General features: G+C 38.5%; 2 protein-coding genes across 2 annotated transcripts in view; one reads left to right on the plus strand and one right to left on the minus strand.

Annotated features, from left to right (window-relative positions):
- Nucleotides 1-22,195, plus strand: part of LOC110312009 (uncharacterized) — a 142,245-nt gene that overhangs the window by 47,722 nt on the left and 72,328 nt on the right. Inside the window, exons 9-10 of the mRNA XM_085832137.1 lie at nt 5,250-5,311; nt 22,114-22,150. Coding sequence (XP_085688263.1) covers nt 5,250-5,311; nt 22,114-22,150 — 99 coding nt within the window. The remainder of the gene's footprint in view (nt 1-5,249; nt 5,312-22,113; nt 22,151-22,195) is intronic.
- LOC147000587 (heterogeneous nuclear ribonucleoprotein A1) lies at nt 2,024-3,369 on the minus strand. The gene has a single exon (XM_085832225.1). The coding sequence runs from the start codon at nt 3,330-3,332 to the stop codon at nt 2,370-2,372; it is 963 nt and encodes a 320-aa protein (XP_085688351.1). The 5' UTR covers nt 3,333-3,369; the 3' UTR covers nt 2,024-2,369.

Here is a 22,195-nt window from a genome sequence, read left to right on the forward strand (position 1 = left end):
CTTCTTATATCTGTTGAGGCCTGTTTTGTGACTGAGTATATGGTTAATTTTGGAGAAGGTTTCATGAGGTGCTGAGAAGAAGGCTTATTCTTTTGTTTTAGGATGGAATGTTCTATAGATATCTGTTAAATCCATTTGGTTCATAAGTTCTGTTAGTTTCAATGTGTCTCTGTTTATTTTCTGTTCCCATGATCTGTCCAGTGGGGGGGGGGTTGAAGTCTCCCACTATCATTGTGTGGGGTTTAATGTGTGCTTTGATCTTTAGTAAAGTTTGTTTTATGAATGTGGGTGTCTTTGCATTTGGAGCATAGATGTTCAGAATTGAGAGTTCATCTTGGTAGATTTTTCCTTTGATGAGTATGAAATGTCCTTCCTTAACTTTTTTTTTTTTTGATAACTTTTGGTTCAAATTCGATTTTATTCAAATTAGAATGGCTATTCCAGCTTGTTTCTTTGGACAATTTGCTTGGAAAACTGTTTTCCAGCGACTTACTCTGAGGTAGTGTCTGTCCTTGTCACTGAAATGCCTTTCTTGTATGCAGCAAAATGCAGGATCCTGGTTACATATCCACTGTGTTAGTCAATGTCTTTTTATTGGGGAACTGAGTCCTTTGATGTTAGGAGATATTAAGGAAAAGTGATTGTTACTTCCTGTTATTTCTGTTGTTAGAGGAGGAATGATATTGTGTGGTCATCTTCTTCTGGGTTTGCTGAAAGAAGATTACTTTCTTGTTTTTTCTAGGGTGTAGTTTCTTCTCTACTTGTGTTTGAGCTTTCCATCTCTTATTTTTTTTGTAGGGCTGGATTTGTGGGAAGATACTGTGTAAATTTGGTTTTGTCATGGGATTTCTTGGTTTATCCATCTATGTTAATTGAGAGTTTTGTTGGGTATAGTAGCCTGCATTGGCATGTTTGTTCTCTTAGGGTCTGTATGAGATTTTTTCCCAGGATCTTCTAGCTTTCATAGGGTCTGGTGAGAAGTCTGGTGTAATTTTGATAGGTCTGCTTTTATATGTTATGTGACCCTTTTCCCTTACTGCTTTTAATATTCTTTCTTTGTTTTGTGTATTTGGTTTTTGTCTATTATATGATGGGAGGAATTTCTTTTCTGGTCCAGTCTATTTGGAGTTCTGTAGGCTTCTTGTATGTTTATGGTAATCTCTTTCTTCAGGTTAGGGAATTTTTTTTTCTAGAATTTTGTTGAAGATATTTACTGACCCTTTAATTTGGGAATCTTCATTCTCTTCTATACCTATTTTCCTTAGGCTTGGTCATCTCGTTGTGTCCTTGATATCCTGGATGTTTTGGGTTAGGAGCTTTTTGCATTTTACATTTTCTTTGACTGTTGTGTCAATGTTTTTTATGGTATCTTCTGCACTTGAGATTCTCTCTTCTAACTCTTGAATCCTGTTGGTGATGCTTGTGTCTATGAATCGTGGTATCTTTCCTAGGTTTTCTATCTCCAGTGTTGTCTCCCTTTGTGATATCTTTATTGTTTCTACTTCCATTTTTAGATCCTGGATGGTTTTGTTCAGTTCCTTCACCTGTTTGTTTGTGTTTTTCCATTAAGTCTTTAAGGAATTTTTGTGTTTCCTTTTTAAGGGCTTCTAGCTGTTTACCTGTTTTCTCTTGTATTTCTTTTCTTTTTTTTTTTTTTTTTCACGAGAATTAAATCGTTTATTGAGTACACATGATAATGGATACACAAGCTTCATTCCCAACTGTTATTTTATCTGATACCGTTATTCAATTTTGATATTGCATAGGGTGTGCCAACAACCATTTTATAACCAAATTGTGACCTTGCTTGGATGACCCTTTCAATGGTGAAACTCATTAAAAGTTACAACAGTAACTGGCAGTTTAACAACATCAAGGTTTTTGAAGACAATGGCTTCTCCACCCAAGCAACCATAAATAAATTCCAAATGGAACTTGGCACCACCCTGAAGGAATTCTAACTTCACACTGTTGGGGAAGTTTACCAAGATGGCTTCAGAATAGACTAACTTTACACAGCACATTAAAAAAAAAAAAAAGACACATTTATTCAGCGTCATGATCAGACTATTACATTTAGCAATCAACAGCATGGGTGAAAAGGTCTACAGTAAAACCTTTTGTTGGAATGCTTTACACTTTCCACAGAACAGAAACTAAAATAACCTGTTATACAATTAGTCACAAATACAGTCCTGGAGTTTTTGCCCACACACATGAGTATTGTCTAAAACATGTCTTCTTTGTAGCAGCTAGGCCCTGCCACCACTGTGCTTGGCTGAGTTCACAAATCTGTTGTAACCTGTAGCTTCCCTGTCACTTCTCTGGCTCTCCTCTCCTGCTAAGCTTTGTTTCCTGGCTGTATGTAATTAGAACCTCCTGCCACTGCCATAGCTACTGCTGCTGCTGGAACCGCCATAGCCACCTTGGTTCCGTGGTTTAGCAAAGTACTGGCCTCCACCACCATAAGGGCCAGAGCTCCTGCCTCCAAAGTTTCCTCCCTTCATCGGCCCAAAATTGGAAGACTGATTGTTGTAATTGCCAAAATCATTGTAGCTTCCACCACCTCCAAAATTGCTTCCATCATTGCCAAATCCATTATATCCATCCCCACTGCCACCATATCCACCACCACCACGGCTGCCACCAAAGCCACCACGACCACTGAAGTTCCCTCCTCGACCAAAATTGTCATTGCCACCAAAACCGCCTCCACGACCACCACCAAAGTTTCCAGAACCACTGCGACCTCTCTGGCTGGATGAAGCACTAGCCATCTCTTGCTTTGACAGAGCCTTTCTTACTTCACAGTTGTGGCCATTCACAGTATGGTATTTCTGAATAACAATCTTATCCACAGAGTCATGGTCATCAAAGGTAACAAAAGCAAAGCCCCTCTTTTTCCCACTGCCTCTGTCAGTCATAATTTCTATCACTTCAATCTTCCCATACTGCTCAAAATAATCTCGTAGGTGATGTTCTTCAGTGTCTTCTTTAATACCACCAACAAAGATCTTTTTCACAGTTAAGTGGGCACCTGGTCGCTGAGAATCTTCTCTAGAGACAGCTCTCTTAGGTTCCACAACTCTTCCATCCACCTTGTGTGGTCTTGCATTCATGGCAGCATCCACTTCTTCCACAGTGGCATATGTGACAAACCCAAAGCCCCTGGATCTCTTGGTGTTTGGATCTCTCATTACCACACAGTCGGTTAGTGTTCCCCATTGCTCAAAATGGCTCCTCAGACTCTCGTCGGTTGTTTCGAAGCTCAGCCCTCCGATGAAGAGCTTCCGAAGCTGTTCTGGCTCCTTGGGAGACTCGGACTTAGACATGACGGCAGAGTTACGAGAGCCTTCAGCGATGCTTCCTCCGCAGTGTCAAAGAGCAGAAAGGCTCTCTTGTATTTCTTTATGGAAGTTATTTATATCCTTCTTAAATTCCTCTCTCATCATCATGAGATGTGATTTTAAATCAGAGTCATGCTTTTCTGGTCTATTGGGGAACACAACTCTTACTGTGGTGGGAGAACTGGGTTCTGATGATGCCAAGTAAGCCTAGGTTTCTGTTGCTTATGTTATTGCCCTTGCTTCTCTCCATATGGTTATATCTAGTACTAGTTGGCTTAGTTGTCCCTGATTGTGGCTTGTCCCTCCTGTAAGCCTATGTGTCAGCACTCCTGGGAGACCAGCTCTTTCCTGGCTGTATTGGTATGGAGAGCTGTGATTTCAGGTATGTCAACATTCCTGGGACAGCTCCTCTCTCCTGGCAGGTTCTGGGTATGAAGAGCTGTGGCACAGGGTCTGCTCCAGGCACAGATAGAAACCAGAAGGGTACTGTTCCAGACTGCACCTCAGTTCCTATGTCCTGAGGGCTCTGGGTGGGTCCCTCCCAGCAGAAGTAGTGGTCCTACCTGTGCTCACTGGTGTATAAGCACACCTGGGAAACCAGCTCACTCCTGGTGGGACCTAGGTATGGAGAGCTGTGGCACAGCTGAGGGTCAGCTCTGGGCACAGATGTTAACTGGAAGGATCCTGTCATTCATAAACTTTTTAAAGTCACTATCAGAACTTACAGCTTCATTAGTATTTATCCTTTAAGCATTTATCTTTTCTGAGAGCTTTTCATGATTTAGAGTCATTCTGAGTTATCAAACAGTATCATAGGCAGCAAATAGTTTGCTTTTCTTTTTTGACAACAGTTTTAAATCAAATTCCCTTTTTTTTTATAAGTTATAGCACCTTTTCATAAATGGTGACCTCCCCATCCTTATACCAGAAGAAGTCCATTTATCATTTATCTCCTCAAGTGGTCAGTTTTCCAACATAATGAATTCTCTGAAACTCAAGTAGGCTATCTGAATGGAAGAGAGACAAATTACAACAAAACTATCACTATATAAAGCAGATTTTTTTCTTCTGTATTATTTGGACATCAACGTGAAGATTCATAATTTTCTGGTACTATAACTGTCCAAAGGCACACCTTGCAAAAAATCATGTTAAATTCTACTTAGAATTTGAAACAGTTCCAAAGTATATAACAAATGTTATTCACTAGGTTTTGTTTTTGTGTTTGTTCATGTTATTACCTTGTTAAGTGTTAGTAGAGATGCTTGTTTAGCATAGAAGCAGCCAGATTGTGGTTTCTGTATTAATGCATGAATGGTCTACCAAGAAATAGCTTGAACAAAACCAAAGAGAAGCTGACAAGTAAGTGTATTAGCAGAACCAAGATTCTTGGGAGGTAACAATTACTGAAATACCAACAAAGTATTATGATAGAGAAGGTCTTGTAGTACTCTGGGACACAGAATAATGAATGGAGTTTGGGTATTAATTGTGTGGAGCATGTAAATATGAAACCATCAGTTATTGCAATAAACAAAGGGTATAAAAGAACCACCTCTCTGTATTTGCCTCTTTGTCTGCCTCTGCCTCTGCATCTCTGTCTCTGTGTTGTCTCTCTTTCTTGGTCTCTCTCTCTCTCTCCTCCCCACCTCTCCCCTCTCTCTCTCTCTCTGCTTTTGTTGTTTAGTTTTTGTGTGATAAATTCTTCCTTTTCTTTAGCACAAGAAAAAGTAGAAAGAACAGAGTCACCCAACATAATCAATGTGCTCAAGAGCAAATTAATTGTTGTTTTTAAGTTTATAACATAAGGCATGCTAAGAATTGAAACAAAAATGAATTTAAGCCATTTGGTAGATGTTTTTCATATTGATATTAAATTATCACTTTTTAAAATTTCCACAGTGAAGAAAGACATCCAGGACAGCTAAAACCAATACTTAAAAGTCCTGACCAGATCAGTACAGGTAAGATTAGTAGTGAAAGCTCTACTCTACCTTAATTAAAAAAGAGGAAAAAGTTTGTTCCTGCTATAGGGAGCCAAGGAAATCAATTATAAATGCAGTTATGCTCTTTCTTAATTTGCTTCTTAACATTCTTAAAATTTCAAAATCAGTTAAGAAATTATTTCTAAGAAAATTTATATCTCAAACATTATATCTGAGACATGTTTGTTCATTTAATGTGAGCTAATGATGAATGTAATATCTTTACATAAAGAAAATAAATTTTAACCTAGTACACAGTATGTGTCCTTTATAGTCACAAGTTGGCTTTGTCACAAATTGCGTTGTTTTTCAGTTTTTATCATAAATGAATTTTGTGCTACATGTTATAAAGTTTAGTGTCACTAAAATGTGATTGTGTCAAAAACCAAAAATACAACATTCAATTACTTTCATTATGTTTTCCATAACTGTAATTAAAATTATCTGAGTTTTTCCTTTCTGAAATTTCTCAATATAGACATAGTAGACAACTCAAACATTGTCTTACTGTCATCTTTAGGTATCTGCCAATTAATGTGAACATGTCTTGTCATAATACATATTGGCTCATTGAGCAACTTTTAAAATTCAATGGATTTTGAGTTTTGTAGGAAATGCTAGGGATTAAACACTGTCATTACGGGCATTGTAGGTGTCCTAGTTAGGGTTTCCATTGTTGTTAAGAGAAGTCTTTACCAAGGCAAGACTTATAAAGGACAACATTTAATTGGGGCTAGCTTACAGGTTCAGAGGTTCAGTCCGTTATCATCAAGGCAGGAGCATGGCAGCATCCAGACAGTCATGATGCTCTAGGAACTGAGTGCTCTCTACCTTGTTCTGAAACGAAACAGGAGAAGACTGACTCTTCTGCACTGGGCAGAGCTTCACAGCCCACCCCCACAGTGACACATTGCCTCTAACATGACAATACCTTCAAATAGTGCCATTCCCTGGGCCAAACATATTCAAAGAACCAGAGTAGGCAAGTGCTCCCCCTATTGACTATGATACCAGCAACCCTTTTCTCTTCTTTTATTACTTAACATAGGATATGATGACACTCAGTTTATATGTTACAAGACATAATTTCCAGGAAAATATTGCCACAGGAGGAGGAAAGTTGACAAGAGGACACCATTATCTAGTAGGCAACACTGATTCTAGGATCCTGGCTCACTGAGTCTGGATAAGATTCTAACAGAAAGGAGCACTGCAGAGTCTGTGCTTTCAGCAGCTATCATCATACTTGTCTTGCCTTTGGAAAACATACCAAAGAGTGAATTGTGTAGCCCAATCTGTTTGACCTTCTTTACATATGAAGTAAGGTAAACAGAGTCAGTCTTACAATAACATGATGATGTTCTTTCATATTATTTCAGCATAATATTACTGGATTTTTCTTTGTGGTAATGAGGATTGGCTGAGGTCTCTCACATGCTGAGTGTATGCTCTACTACTGAGACACATTCTCAGTTCATTTATTGATAGAACAAATGTTCTGACACTGTCATGAGCAAGGCAAAGGAGATTATGCTGGGGTTTTAGATAGTGTAAATGAAGTCAACAAGACTTATTTATTTATTTTTTTTGTTGAGAGCAGATTCTGGGCATACCATGAAAGCATGTCTCACTGAATGATGGTTTATATGTAGAAACAAATTCAAATGTTTCATGAGAGGTACTACTTCCTTGGAATTGCTGTTCTATCCTCATGTTCCTTCCATACTTCTCGCTCTGAAGATATAGTTCCGAGTATATAACTACTAAGAGGTAATCTTTCCAATAGTTCTTACCATGGCAGGTCATGAAAGGAAGTGTAAATTGCAGTTATATTGTTTCTTATTTTGGTTTTGTTTTTTTTAAACTCAAATTAAGACATTTAAGAAGTTATTCCCATGCTGGTGAGATGGCTCAGTGGCTAAGAGCACTGACTGCTCTTCCAAGGGTTCTGAGTTCAAATCCCAGCAACCACATGGTGGCTCACAACCACCTGTGATGAGATCTGATGCCCTCTTCTGGTGTCTGAAGACAGCTACAATGTACTTATGTATAACAATAAATAAATATCTAAAAGAAATTATTCCCAAGAAATTTCAAACCTGAAACTATATTATAGATAATATGATTTCCAATTAAATTAAATACCCAAGTGCCAGGCAATATGTGCCCATTGGTGTAATAGTGACAAGACTGTCATGAGGGCAATCAAATGCTCTCTTGGTTATATTTGAGGACTGCTCCACTTGGACTTGAGTTTTGCAACTCAAGTGTACTTGCGTTCTCCTACATGCAGACATCTAGTTTGACTCATACCTTTTTAGAAGATGCTGTCTTTTTTTTTTTTTTTTTTTTTTTTTTTTCCTAGTGCATGTTTCTGGCTTCTTTGTAAGTAATCAGGTGTACCCATTTGTTTCTATATAGGTCTGGGTGTTCAATTTCATTTATCAATGTGTCTGCTTTCATGCTAATACCATGCTTTTTTTGTTTTGTTTTTAATACTATAGCTCTACACTTGAAAATCAGATATGGTGATACTTCCAGAAATTCATTTATTATATAGGATTGTTTTAGGTATCCTAATATTCATGTTTTTTCCATATGAAATTGAGTATTATCCTTTCAAGATCTGTAAAGGAACTTTGATGAGAATTACATTGAATATATAGATTGCTTGTTTTTACTGTGTTAACCCTATTGAATCAAGAGCATGGGGATTTTTCCATCTGGTATCTTCTTTGTTTTTCCAAGACTTGAGATTCTTATCAAAGATGTTTTTCACTTGCTTAGTTAGAGTTATCCCAAACTATTTGATGTTGTCTGTGGCTATTGTGAAGGGATTTGCTTTCTTGATTTCTTTTTTCATCTGTTTGTCATGTGTGTCTAAGAGAGTTAATAATTTTTGAGCTAATATTGAATCTAGCCATTTTACTGAAAGTGTTTATCAGCTGTAAGAGTTCCGTTGTGGAATTTATACAGGGTCACTTTTTTATTTTATAATATCATCTGCAAATAACAATAGGTTAACTTCTTCCTTTCTGATTTGTATCCCTTGATCTCTTTCTGTTGTCTTTGTGCTCTAGCTAAGATTTCAAGTAGTATATTAAATAGATAGAGGGAGAATGCACAACTTAATCCTGTTTCTGATTTTAATGGATTTACTTTGAGTTTTTCTCCATTTAATTTGATGTTGGCTATAGGCTTTTTGTAAATTGAGTTTATTATATTTAGGTATGTTTCTTGTATTCATACAGTCTCCAAGACTTTTATCATGAAGGTGTGTTGAAGGTGGTCAAAGGCATTTATTGCATCTAATGAGATGATCATGTGTCTTTTTTTTTTTCTGTTAGTTTGTCTATATGTTGGATTACATTTACTGATTTTCTTTTTCTTCTTATTTTTTTCCTCTCCACCCCCCCCCTTTGTGTCCATTTACAGATTTTCAAATGTTGAACTATCCTGCATCTCTGGGTTGAAGCTTACTTGCTCTTGGAGGTTGATCTTTTTTTATGTGTTCTTGGATTTGGTTTGCAAGCATTTTATTAAGTATTTTTGCATCTTTGTTCATATGGGAAATTGGTCTGTAATTCTCTTTCTTTGTTAAGTCTTTTTTTTTTTTTAAATTTGGATATCAGGGTAATTAGACACGTTCCTTCTATTTCTATTTTGTGGACTAGTTTGAGATGTTCATAGTATCTTTTCTATGAACATCTGGTAGAATTATGCACTAAAGCTCTCTGGCCTGACCTTGTTTTGGTTGGGAGAATTTTAATGACTGCCTTTATTTCATTAAGTGTTATAGGTCTATTTAATGTACTTATCTGATCTTGATTTAACTTTGGTAAGTGGTATTTACTGGTGAAGAACTATGTTCCTATGCTTATCTGAATTTCCTTAGTGTTTACTGTTATGTTCCCTTTTCATTTTAATTTTCTCACCATCTTTTAGTTAGTTTGGATAAGGGTTTGCTTGTCTTTATTGATTTCCTCAAATAACCAATTCTTTGTTTTATTGATTCTTTATTTTGTCTCTGTTTCTATATTATTGATTTCAGCTTTCAGTTTGATTATTTCTTCTGGTCGCCTCCTATTGGATGTATTTACTTCTTTTTGTTCTAAGGTTTGAGATGTGCTGTTAAATTGCTATTATGAGATTTCTCCACTTTTTAAAATATAGGCACTTAGTGCTATGAAATTTCCTCTTAGCACTTCTTTCAGTGTAGCCCATAAGTTTGGGAAACACTTTTATTGTCTTCTAGAATGTCTTTATTTATTTCTGGCTTGACCCGTTTTTCATTCATTAGAGAGTTATTCAGCTTCCATGAGTTTGTAAGCTTTTTTTTTCTTTTTGTTGTTTTTGATATCCATCTTTAATTTGTGATGATCTGGTAGGATGTAGGGGGTTATTTCAATTTTCTTTTATCTCTTGAGACGTGTTTTGTGTCTGAGTATGTGTTCAGTTTTGTAGAAAGATACATGCTGAGAAGAAAGTATATTCTTTTGCATATGGGTGTAATGTTCTGTAACTCCCTATTAAGTTTATTTGGCTTGCTATGTGTGCTAGCTTCAGGATTTCTCTGTTTAGTCTTTGTTTGGATGACCTGTACATTGATGAGGCTGGAGTATTGAAACCTTCCACTCTCATCTTGTGAGGGTCAATATATGATTTGAGCTGTAGTAATATTTATTTTAGAAACTTTGGTGCTCTTTAATTTGTGGCATAAATGTTAAGAATTAAAATGTCTTCTTGTAGGATTTTTTTCCTTTGATGAATATGTAATGTGCTTCCCCATTTTTTTGATTAATTTTCATTTGAAGTCTATTTTAGAAGATTATTAAAATGACATCAGCTAGATACTTGGGTTCATCTCTTTGGCTTATCTTTTCTCAACCTTTTACCCTGAGATAATGTCTATCCTTTCTGAGTTGTGCTTCTTGGATTCAACAGAAGTATGGATTCTGTTTTTGCATTTATCTGTTAATCTTTGTCTTTTTTATTAGGAAATTGAAACAATTGATATTGAGAGATATCAATGATTGTTGATTTCTGTTATTTGTTGTTGTTGTAGGTAGTGTTGGTAGTAGTGGTAATGCTGCTGGTAGAGATGGTGGTGGTGTGTGTATGCTTCCCTTCATTTAGTTTTGCTGGCGCGAGATTATTTATTCCGTTATTTTCAGGGGTGGAATTTATTTTCTTAGGTTGGAATTTTTTTCTAGCACCTTCTGTAGACCTGGATTTGTAGATATTGTTTAACTTTTACTTTACCATGGAAATAATATTCTCCATCTATTGAAAGGTTTGCTGGGGATAGTAGTCTGGGCTGGCATCTGTTGTCTCAGAGAGTCTGAAGGACATCTGTCCAGGTCCTCTTGTCTTTTAGAGACTTCATTGAGAATTCAGGTACAATTCTATGATGGTTTGTATATGCTTGGTACTATTAGAAGGTGTGGCCCTATTGGAGTAGGTGTATCACTGTGGGTGTGGCTTTAAGAACCTCATCCTAACTGAATGGAAGTCAGTATTCCGCTAGCAGCCTTCAGATGAAGATGTAAAACTCTCAGCTCCTCCTGCACCATACCTTCCTGGATGCTGCCATGTTTCTGCCTTGATAATAATGGACTGAAGAACCTCTGAACCTGTTAAGAGATTGTCTGAATCTCAGAAGAGACTTTGAACTTTGGACTTTTAAGCATTGTTGAGACTGATAGACTATGGGAACATCTGAAGTTGAACTAAATGTAGCTTTCACTATGCTACCTCTAGGTATGGCTCCCATAGACTTATGTGTTTGAGCAAGGCTATAGGATGCAGGGAGTGGAATGTGGTTGTTTGAATATGCTTAGTCCATGTGAGGTGGCACTATTAGGAGGAGTGACCTTGTTGAAGTAGGTATGACCTTGTTGGAGGAACTGTGTCACTGTGTATATGGACTTTGAAGTTTTCTAGTGCTCAATCTCTGCCCAGTGCAGAAGAAATCCTCTCCTTGGCTGTCTGAAGTAGATTGTCACCTACTGCCTGCCTTCATATCAAGATGTAGAACTCTTGACCCCCCTAGTACTGTGTTTGCCTGGACACAGTCAGCCTCCAGTTAAATGTTTGCCTTGGTCATGGTGCCTCTTCACAGCAATAAAACCTAAATTAAGACAATGAATGAAATTCTCTATTCCATCTCTTGTATTCTCTTGGTGAAGTTCCTGTTAGAATTCCTAAAATTTTCATTTCCAGAATTCCCTTATTTTGTGTTTTCTTTATTGCTTCTATTTCCATGTTGAGATATTGAATAGTTTTATTTGTTTCTGTTAATTGTTCTGTCCACCCACACTTGAGTTTTAAAGGGATTTACTGAAATCCTCCAATTGTTTGTATTTTCCGGATTTCTTTAAGAAGTTTATTGATTGTTCTCTTTAAGGACCTCTATCATCTCCATACATATGGTTTAAGGTCTTTATCTTGTGCTTCATCTATGTTGGAATATTAATTGCCTGCAGTGGTAGGAATGATGGACTCTAGAGAAGATATTTGCCCTGGCTGTTATTAACTATGTTCTTACACTGCCATCTAGGCATATAGGGTTGGGATGACTACAGGCTTATGTGCTGATTTCTGGGTTTGTATTTGTTTTGTTTTGTTTTTGTTTCTTTGTTTTTTGTTTTTGTTTTGTTTTTACATCTGTAAATTTAAATTTATAGACTTTATATATTTTAATTAATTTATTTATTTTATTAGATTTTTTTTTTTACTTACATTTCAAATGTCATCCCCTTTCCTGGTTTCCCCTCTGAAAACCCCCGATTCCCTGCACTCCCCCTTGCTCATCAACTCACCTACTCCTGCTTCCTGGCCTTGGCGTTCTCCCACACTGAGGCATAGAGCCTTCACAGGACCAAGGGCCTCGCCTCCCATTGATGACCAATAAAGCCATCCTCTGTTAAATATGTGGTTGGAGCCATGGGTCCCTCCATGGTTGGTGGTTTTGTTTGTGGGAGCTCTAGGGTAACTGGTTAGTTCATATTGTTGCTCCTCTTATGGGGCTGCAAACCCCTTCAGGTCCTTATATCCTTTCTCTGGTTCCTCCATTGGGGAACCTGTACTCTGTCCAATGGTAGCCTGAGAGCAACCATCTCTGTATTTGTCAGGCACTGATAGAGCCCCTCAGGAGATAGCTATATCCGGCTCCTGTCAGCAAGCACTTGTTGGCATCCATAATAGTGTATGGGTTTGGTGATTGTATGTGGGATGAATCCCCGGGCGGGGCAGTCTCTTGATGGCCTTTCCTTCAGTCTCTGCTCCACACTTTGTCTCTGTCACTCCTTCCATGGGTATTTTGTTCCCCTTTCTAAGAAGTACCGAAGTATTCACACTTCAGTCTCCCTTCTCCTTGAGCTTCATGTGGTCTGTGAATTGTATCTTGGGTATTCTGAACTTCTGGGCTAATATCCACTTATCAGTGAGTGCATACCTTGTGTGTTCTTTTGTAATTGGGTTACCTCACACAGAATGATATTTTATAGTTCCATCCATTTGCCTAAGAATTTCATGAATTTATTGTTTTTAATAGCGAGTAGTACTCTACTTTGTAAATGTACCACATTTTCTGTATCCATTCCTCTGTTGAGGGACATCTGGGTTCTTTCCAGATTCTGGCTATTATTAATAAGGCTGCTGTGAACATAGTGGAGCATGTGTCCTTCTTACGTGTTGGAGCATCTTCTGGGTTTTGTTTAGGAGTAGTATTGCTGGATCCTCAGGTAGTATTATGTCCAATTTTCTATAGAGCCACCAAAATATTGGTACAACGAGCTTGCAATCCCAGAAATAATATAGGAGTGTTCCTTTTTCTCCACATGCTTGCCAGCATCTTCTGTCACCTGAGTTTTTGATCTTAGCCATTCTGACTGGTATGAGGTGGAATCTCAGGGTTGTTTTGATTTGCATCTCCCTGATAACTAAGGATGTTGATCATTTCTTTAGGTGATTCTCAACCATTCAGTATTCCTCAGTTGAGAATTCTTTGTTTAGCTCTGTACCACATTTCTTAATAGGGTTATTTGTTTTTTGGAGTCTAACTTCTTCAGTTCTTTGTATATATTGGATATTAGTCCTCTATTGGATGCAGGGTTGATAAAGATCTTTTCCCAATCTGTTTGTTGCAGTTTTGTCCTATTGACAGTGTCCTTTGCCTTATAGAATGTTGCATGCTGGCCTGCGGCTTACAAGGACCGGGTACACCAGGGAGACAGGATGGGGCTGAAAGAGACTTAGACAGCAAGATGTTAATGGAGCCAAGACATGATTCTGTTCAAGGCTCTCCATTTACTAAGAGGGTGTGCTTATAAAAGTGGGGAAGGCCCATTCTCCACCAGTCCATTCTTGGTGTGTGGAGCCAGCCTGTAGGTGATGTGCAGAATAGGATGTTCCTCCTGAATGTATCAGGTGCTTCTCAGCAGGTAGCAGTGTCTTGGAGAGAGCAGTGGCAGGTGGCAGAACAAAGGAGCCATCTAGGTTGGAAGGCTCCACCTTAGGTAATTTCCTTCTCAGTGGTAGCAAGGTCAAAGTCTGGATCAGCCTACTTCAGGGCTGAGGGAGGCTACAATAGGAGCTTTGCAATTTTATGAGGTCACATTTGTCAATTCTTGATCCTAAAGCATAAGCTATTGATATTCTGTTCAGGAAATTATCCCTTATGACCATGTCCTCAAGGCTCTTCCCCACTTTCTTTTCTATTAGTTTCAGTGTATCTGGTTTTTCCACCACATTTTTTATTAGATATTTTCTTCATTTACATTTCAAATGCTATCCCAAAAGTCCCCTATACCCTCCCCCCGCCCTGCTCCCCTACCCACTCATTCCCACTTCTTGGCCCTGGTGTTTCCCTGTACTGGGGCATATAAAGTTTGCTAGACCAAGGGGCCTCTCTCTCCAATGGTGGCTGACTATGCCATCTTCTGCTACATATGCAGCTAGAGACATGAGCTCTGGGGTTACTGATTAGTTCATATTGTTGTTATACCTATAGGGTTGCAGACCCCTTCAGCTCTTGGATACTTTCTCTAGCTCCTATATTGGGGGCCCTGTGTTCCATCCTATAGATGACTGTGAGCATCCACTTCTGTATTTGCCAGGTGTTGGCAAAGCCTCACAGGAGACAGCTATATCAGGGTCCCTTCAGCAAAATCTTGCTGGTGTATGCAATAGTGTCTGCGTTTGGTGGCCGGTTATGGGATGGACCCCTGGGTGGGGCAGTCTCTGGATGGTCTATCCTTTCACCTTAGCTCCAAACTTTGTCTCTGCAACTCCTTCCATGGATATTTTATTTCCTGCCGCAGACCCTCTTGATCCCTTGTCTGCGTAGAATGGGTCTCTGGTTGCAGATGGAAAAGGAGTAGGTGAATAAATGACAGACAGATGCAACACAGGAGATTGTGTAGAATCTGAATGTATTGTCACAAAGTGAACACCAGTCTTATATAATACAGAAAACAGAGGGTTAGGATGTCACAGCAGGCAAAGTACATTGAAGTTACCTGACACAAAACAAAGGAATGACTTCAAAAGGACTTACAGGAACCAGGTAATATTTACAGTAAAGATAAAACATCTCTGCTTAGGGTCAGCTAATGACAGGTAAGGATTTCACACCCTAGTCACAATTTGTGCTACTCCTTTGAGCCTTGTGAAAGCTAGCACCAGGGCGTTCTGCTCTAGCAGACCTTCTCATGAATAATGCAATACCACAACCCCCCTATTTCCTAGGCTTTGATAAATTCTTATATGAGTGTAACTTGGCTGTTCTTTTAAGTATCTGTGGAGAATCTCAATTTGTCAGAAGAATTCATCAACTTGCCTCTAATATGCAATGTAGCCTGCTATATCTGGCTGTAGTGAAGATTCCTGTCTCAGTGGGATTCCCTATATTTTACATGGTAAACCCACCTATTAGCTAGGCCATTGTGTATTCCCTTGTTTGGGTAAGACTGGCTACTGTCCCAAGTAAACACTCTGCAGACCAGCCCTGAGCTATTCTGGCGCCGTTCTTTGTAATGCCTAATTAGTTTCACTGTCTCTACTAGAAGTAAATATGAATGTTACTGAATAGATAACTTTCTCACTGATTTCCTACTGAATTCCAAGTTTGTTGGCTTCAAGGATTTTCTAGGATGTTGGAACAGTGGCAAAGGCTTAGCTATGTCAGAATTCAGTCTTTAAAGGCACCTATAGTAAAATAATACTAAAAGAGAGCACGTGGATCCATACAGCAGGCTAACACGGGGTAGGGTATGAATATACGGGTTATGAGAACACCAAGGTTCCAGGAGGTGAATTTCTCTGAAACTCTTTGCCTCGTAAGTGCTCCCAGGCTTCTCGGCCTGTCAAGCAGACTACACTGGAGTGTGCGTAGCAATTCCCTATTCTAGGGAGGAATGAAGTATCACGTGTTGGTCATCCTTCTTGATTTTCTTGTGTTTTGGAAGTTTTATCTTGGGTATTCTAAATTTCTGGGCCAATATCCACTTATCAGTGAGTGCATATCAAGTGACTTCTTTTGTGATTGGGTTACCTCACTCAGGATGATATCCTCCAGATACATCCATTTGCCCAAGAATTTCATAAATTCATTGTTTTAAATAGCTGAATAGTACTCCATTATGTAAATGTACCACATTGTCTGTATCCATTCCTCTGTTGAGGGACATCTGGGTTCTTTCCAGGTTCTGGCTATTATAAATAGGGCTGCTATGAACACAGTGGAGCATGTGTCCTTATTACCAGTTGGAATATCTTTTGGGTATATGCCCAGGAGAGGTATTGCTGGATCTAACGGTAGTACTATGTCCAGGTTTCTGAGGAACCGCCAAACTGATATCCAGAGTGGTTGTACCAGCTTGCAATTCCACCAGCAATGGAGGAGTGTTCCTCTTTCTCCACATCCTCGCCAGCATCTGCTGTCACCTGAATTTTTGATCCCAGCCATTTTGACTGGTGTGAAGTGGAATCTCAGGGTTGTTTTGAGTTGCATTTCCCTGATGATTAACGATGTTGAACATTTTTTTCAAGTGCTTCTCAGCCCTTCCATATTCCTCAGTTGAGAATTCTTTGTTTAGCTCTGTACCCCATTTCTTAATGGGGTTATTTGAATTTCTGGAGTTCAGCTTCTTTTTTTTTTTTTTAAAGATTTGTTTATTTATTTAATATCTGTGAGTACACCATTGCTCTCTTCAGACACACCAGAAGAGGGTGTCAGATCCCATTACAGATGGTTGTGAGCCACCATGTGGTTGGTGGGAATTGAACTCAGGACCTCTAGAAGAGCAGTCAGTGCTCTTAACCGCTGAGCCATCTCTCCAGCCCCTGGAGTTCAGCTTCTTGAGCTCTTTGTATATATTGGATATTAGTCCCCTATCAGATCTTGGTTTGGGAAAAATTCTTTCCCAATCTGTTGGTGGACTTTTTGTCTTATTGACAGTATGTTTTGCCCTACAGAAGCTTTGCAATTTTTTGAGGTCCCATTTGTTGATTCTTGATCTTACAGCACAGGCCATTGTTGTTCTGTTTAGGAATTTTTCCCCTGTGCCCATATCTTTGAGGGTTTCCCCCACTTTCTCCATTATAAATTTCAGTGTCTCTGGTTTTATGTGGAGTTCTTTGATCCACTTAGACTTGGGCTTTGTACAAGGAGATAAGAATGGATCAATTCACATTCTTCTACATGATAACAGCCAGTTGTGCCAGCACCATTTGTTGAAAATGCTGTCTTTTTTTCACTGGATGATTTTAGCTCCCTTGTCAAAGATCAAGTGACCATAGGTGTGTGGGTTCATTTCTGTGTCTTCAATTCTATTCCATTGATCTACTTGTCTGTCGCTGTACCAGTACCATGCAGTTTTTATCACAATTGCCCTGTAGTACAGCTTGAGGTCAGGCTTGTGATTCCACCAGAAGTTCTTTTGTTGTTGAGAATAGTTTTTGCTATCCTATGGTTTTTGTTATTCCAGATGAATTTGCAAATTGACCTTTCTAACTCAGTGAAGAATTGAGTTGGAATTCTGATGGGGATTGCATTGAATCTGTAGATTGCTTTCGGCAGGATAGCCATTTTTACTATATTGATCCTGCCAATCCATGAGCATGGGAGATCTTTCCATCTTCTGAGATCTTCTTCAATTTCTTTCTTCAGAGACTTGAAGTTTTTGTCATACAGATCTTTCACTTCCTTAGTTAGAGTCACACCAAAGTATTTTATATTATTTGTGACTATTGTGAAGGGTGTTGCTTCCCTAATTTCTTTCTCAGTCTGTTTATCCTTTGAATAAAGGAAGGCCACTGATTTGTTTGAGTTAATTTTATATGCAACTAATTTGGTGAAGTTGTTTATCAGGTTTAGGAGTTCTCTGGTAGAATGTTTGCAGTGATTTAAGTATTCTATTATATCATCTTCAAATAGTGATATTTTGACTTCTTTTCCAATTTGTATCCCTTTGACCCCCTTTTGTTGTCTAATTGCTCTAGCTAGGACTTTGGGTATTATATTGAGTAGGGAGGGAGAGAGTGGGCAACCTTGTCTAGTCCATGATTTTAGTGGGATTGCTTCAAGTTTCTTTCCATATATTTTGATGTTGGGTACTGGTTTGGTGTATATTGCTTTTACTATGTTTAGGTATGGGCCTTGGATTTCTGATATTTCCAAGACTTTTATCATAAAGGGGTGTTGGGTTTTGTCAAATCCTTTCTCAGCAAGTAGTAGAATGATCATATTTTTTTTCCTTTGAGTTTGTTTATATAGTGGATTACATTGATAGATTTCTATATATTGAACCATCCCTGTATCCCTGGGATGAAGCCTACTTGATCATTATGGGTGATCATTTTGATGTGTTCTTGGATTTTGTTTTCTGGAATTTTATTGAGTATTTTTTTCATCAATACTCATAAGGGAAATTGGTCTGAAGTTCTTTTTCTTTGTTGGGTCTTTGGTTTAGGTATCATAGTAATTGTGGCCTCATAGAACAAGCTGAGTAGAATTCCTTCTGTTTTTATTGTGTGGAATAGTTTGAGGAGTATTGGTATTAGTTCTTTCTTGAAGGTCTGATAGAACTCTGCACTAAACACATCTGGTCCTGGGCTTTTTTTTTGTTTGTTGTTTTTGTTTTTGTTTGTTTGTGTTGGTTGGAAGACTATTGATGACGGTTTCTATTTCTTTAGGGGATACGGGATGGTTTAGATCATTTTTCTGATCCTGATTTAACTTTGGACCCTGGTATCTGTCTAGAAAATTGTCCATTTCAACCAGATTTTCCAGTTTTGTTGAGTATAGGCTTTTGTAGTAGGATCTGATGAGTTTTTTTTTTTTTTAATTTCCTTGGTTTCTGTTGTTTTATCTCCCTTTACAGTTTTTGATTTTATTAATTTAGATACTGTCTCTGCATTCTGTGCTTAGTCGGGCTAAGGGTTTATTTTTTATTTTTTGTTGATTTTCTCAAAGAACCAGCTCCTGCTTTTTCTTTTTAATTTTTTTTTTGTTGTTGTTTTTTTGAGACAGGGTTTCTCTGTATAGCCCTGGTTGTCCTGGAACTCACTTTGTAGACCAGGCTGGCCTCAAACTCAGAAATCTGCCTGCCTCTGCCTCCTTGTATAGCTCTTTTTGTTTCTATTTGATTGATTTCATCCATTAGTTTGATTATTTCATGCTCTCTACTCCCCTTGGGTGTATTTGTTTCTTTTTGTTCTAAAGCTTTTAGCTGTACTGTTAAAAACTGCTAATGTATGCTCTCTCCAGTTTCTTTTTGGAGGCACTCAGAGCTATGAGTTTTCCTCTTAGTACTGTTTTCATTGTGTCACATAAGTTTGGATATGTTGAATCTTCATTTTCATTAAATTCTAAAAAGTATTTAATATCTGTCTTTATTTCTTCCTTGACCATGTTATCATTGAGTAGGGCATTGTTCAGCTTCCATGTGTATGTGGGCTTCCTGTTGTTTCTGTTGCTATTAAAGACTAGCCTTAATCTGTAGTGAACTGATAGGATGCATGAGATTATTTCAATCTTCTTATATCTGTTGAAGTCTGATTTGTGACTGAGTATATGGTTATTTTTGGAGATGGTACCCTGAAGTGCTGAGAAGAAGGTATATTCTTTTGATTTATGATCAAATGTTTCATAAATATCTTTTAAATCCACTAGCCCAAAACTTCTGTTAGTTTCACAGTCTGTCTGTTTAGTGTTTCCCTGATCTGTACATTGATGAGAGTGGGATGTTGAAGTCCCCCACAATTATTGTGTGAGGTACAATGTGTGCTTTGAGCTTTAGTAAAGTTTCTTTTATGAATGTGTGTTCCCTTGCATTTGGGGTATAGATATTTAGAATTGAGAGTTCTTCCTGGTAGATTTTTCCTTTGATGAGTATGGAAGTCCATTTTATCTAATATTATAATGGCTACCCCAGCTTGTTTCTTGGCCCCATTTGCTTGGAAAATTGTTTTTGAGACCTTTACTCTGAGGTAGTGTTTGTCTTTGTCACTGAGGTGTGTTTCCTGTATGCAGTAAAATGCTGGGTCCTGTTTACATATCCATTCTGTTAGTCTATGCCTTTTTATTGGGGAATTTGGTCCATTGATGTTAAGAGATTTTAAGGAATAGTGATTGTTGCTCCCTGATAGTATTGATGTTATTTTTATGTTTGTGTGGTTATCTTCTATTGGGTTTGTTGAAAGAATATTACTTTTTTGCTTTTTCTAGGGTGTAGTTTCCCTCCTTGTGTTGCCATTTTCCATGTATTATCCCAGCAGAGCTGGATTTGTGGAAAGATATTGTGTTTAGTGCATTTGGAGTTTTGAATATTATGTGATAGATGGAATTTCTTTCCTGGTCCAATCTCTTTGGAGTTCTATAGGCTTCTTGTATGTTCTTGGGCACTTCTTTCTTTAGGTTAGAGAAGTTTTCTTCCATAATTTTGTTGAAGATACTTACTGGACCTTTAAGTTGAGAATATTCATTCTCTTCTATACCTATTATCCTTATGTTTGGTCTCCTCATTGTGTCTTGGATTTTCCAGATGTTTTGGGTTAGAAGCTTTTTGTATTTTGCATTTTCTTTGACTGTTGTGTCAGTGTTTTCTATGATATCTTCTTTCCCTGAGATTCTCTTTTCTATCTCTTGTAATCTGTTGGTGATCTATGACTCCTGATCTCTTTCCTAGGTTTTCTATCTCCAGTGTTCTTTTACTTTGAGATTTCTTTATTCTTTCTATTTCCATTTTTAGATCCTGGGTGGTTTTGTTCAATTCCATCACCAGTTTGGTTGTGTTTTTTTGTAATTTATAAAGGGATTTTTGTGTTTTCTCTTTCAGGACTTCTAGCTCTTTACCTGTGTTTTCTTGTATTTCTTTAAGGGAGTTATTTTTGTCGTCCTTAAATTCCTCTCTCATCATCATGAGATTTGATTTTAAATCCAGAGTCTTGCTTTTTCTGTTGTGTTGGGGTAACCAGGGTTCCCTGTGGTAGGAGAACTGGATTCTGATAATGCGAATTAATTTTTATTTCTGTTGCTTGTATACTTGTGCTTGCCATTCACCATCTGGTTATCTCTGGTTTTAGCTGGCCTTGCTGTCTCTGACTGTGACTTGTGTGCCACAGTCTGCAAGCCTGTGTGTCAGTCCTCCTGGGAGACCCGTTCTCTCCATGAGGAATTTGGTTATGGAGAGCTGTGATACAGGGTCAACTCTGGGATGCAGAAAAAAGACCAGAAGGATCCTGTCCCCAGCTGATTCTTGGTTCCTGTGTCTTGATGGCTTTGAAAGGGTCCCTCTTGGGCCAGGAATTTGAAGAGAAGTGGTGGTCTTACCTATGCTCACAGTTGTTTAGGCACTCCTGAGAGACCTAGAGTATTTGTGTATTTAGCTCTGTGGCACAGTATCAACTCTGGGCGCAAACAGAGACTGGAAGACTCCCGTCTCAGGCTGTTCCTTGGTTCTTGTGTCCTGAGTATTTTAGGTGGGTTCCACTGAGCAGCAGTGGTGATTGGTGATCCTAGCTGTACTCACAAACCTGTCCACACTCTTGGGAGGCTTGCTCCCTCCAGGCACCATTTCAGAGTCCTGTGGCAGAAGATCAGCTACAGGCAGGGATGGAAACGGGAAGTCTCTGTGTTTGTCTTTGTAGGGTGGGTACTTTGTTCTTTTGTTTCTGTTCACTGTCTAGATTTGCGTAGAGTATGATGGTTATGTGTTGCTTGTTTTACTGGACTTCTCAGATGGTGTGTTCACATGGAATCGCTGCTGGTGTTATAGGCTGGGGTGGAATGATGAACCAGAAGAAGGCTCGGGAGCTGAGGATATTCTGTGGGACCCATAGGAGATGAGGGAAGGGAGAAATATATTATGCAGCTGGTGATCCAGGAATTAATGAATGGTCTATGGTATGGGGAAAGGGAGAGAGAGAGAGAGAGAGAGAGAGAGAGAGAGAGAGAGAGAGAGAGAGAGAGAGAGAGAGAGAGAGAGAGAGCGCTGGGAAGTTTTGTAAGAGACTGCCTGTTTTTCTGGCAGTTGTGGTCTGTGTTTGTGCAGGAGATGCCTGCTCTAGTTGTGGGCAGTTGCACAGCAATTACTGTGGAAAAGGAGGTAGGGAGTAGATGATCTATGAGATCTATAGGAGATGTAGACAGGAGTGGAAGGAAGACCACAGCAGATGTTCTGTTATAGCACTAGGTTTTAAATTTGGGGAGAGAGATCAGAAAAGGTCTTTATGCAGCCTACCTGTTTGTTATAAAATACATTTTCATTTACTTTTAGAAGTGGATAACAATATTGAAGAGAAGTCTTTGTCCAGGTAAGTCTATATAATTTAAAAATAAATGATATAATTGGTAAGTCC

The sequence above is a fragment of the Mus caroli genome, unplaced genomic scaffold (genome assembly GCF_978045245.1).
Source record: "Mus caroli unplaced genomic scaffold, Mus_caroli_1 scaffold_17, whole genome shotgun sequence".
NCBI classification, from domain to species: domain Eukaryota; kingdom Metazoa; phylum Chordata; class Mammalia; order Rodentia; family Muridae; genus Mus; species Mus caroli.

What these genes read in the sequence shown, in the direction of transcription:
- LOC147000587 (XM_085832225.1), bottom strand. Translation starts at nt 3,332, where the DNA reads ATGTCTAAGTCCGAGTCTCCCAAGGAGCCAGAACAGCTTCGGAAGCTC.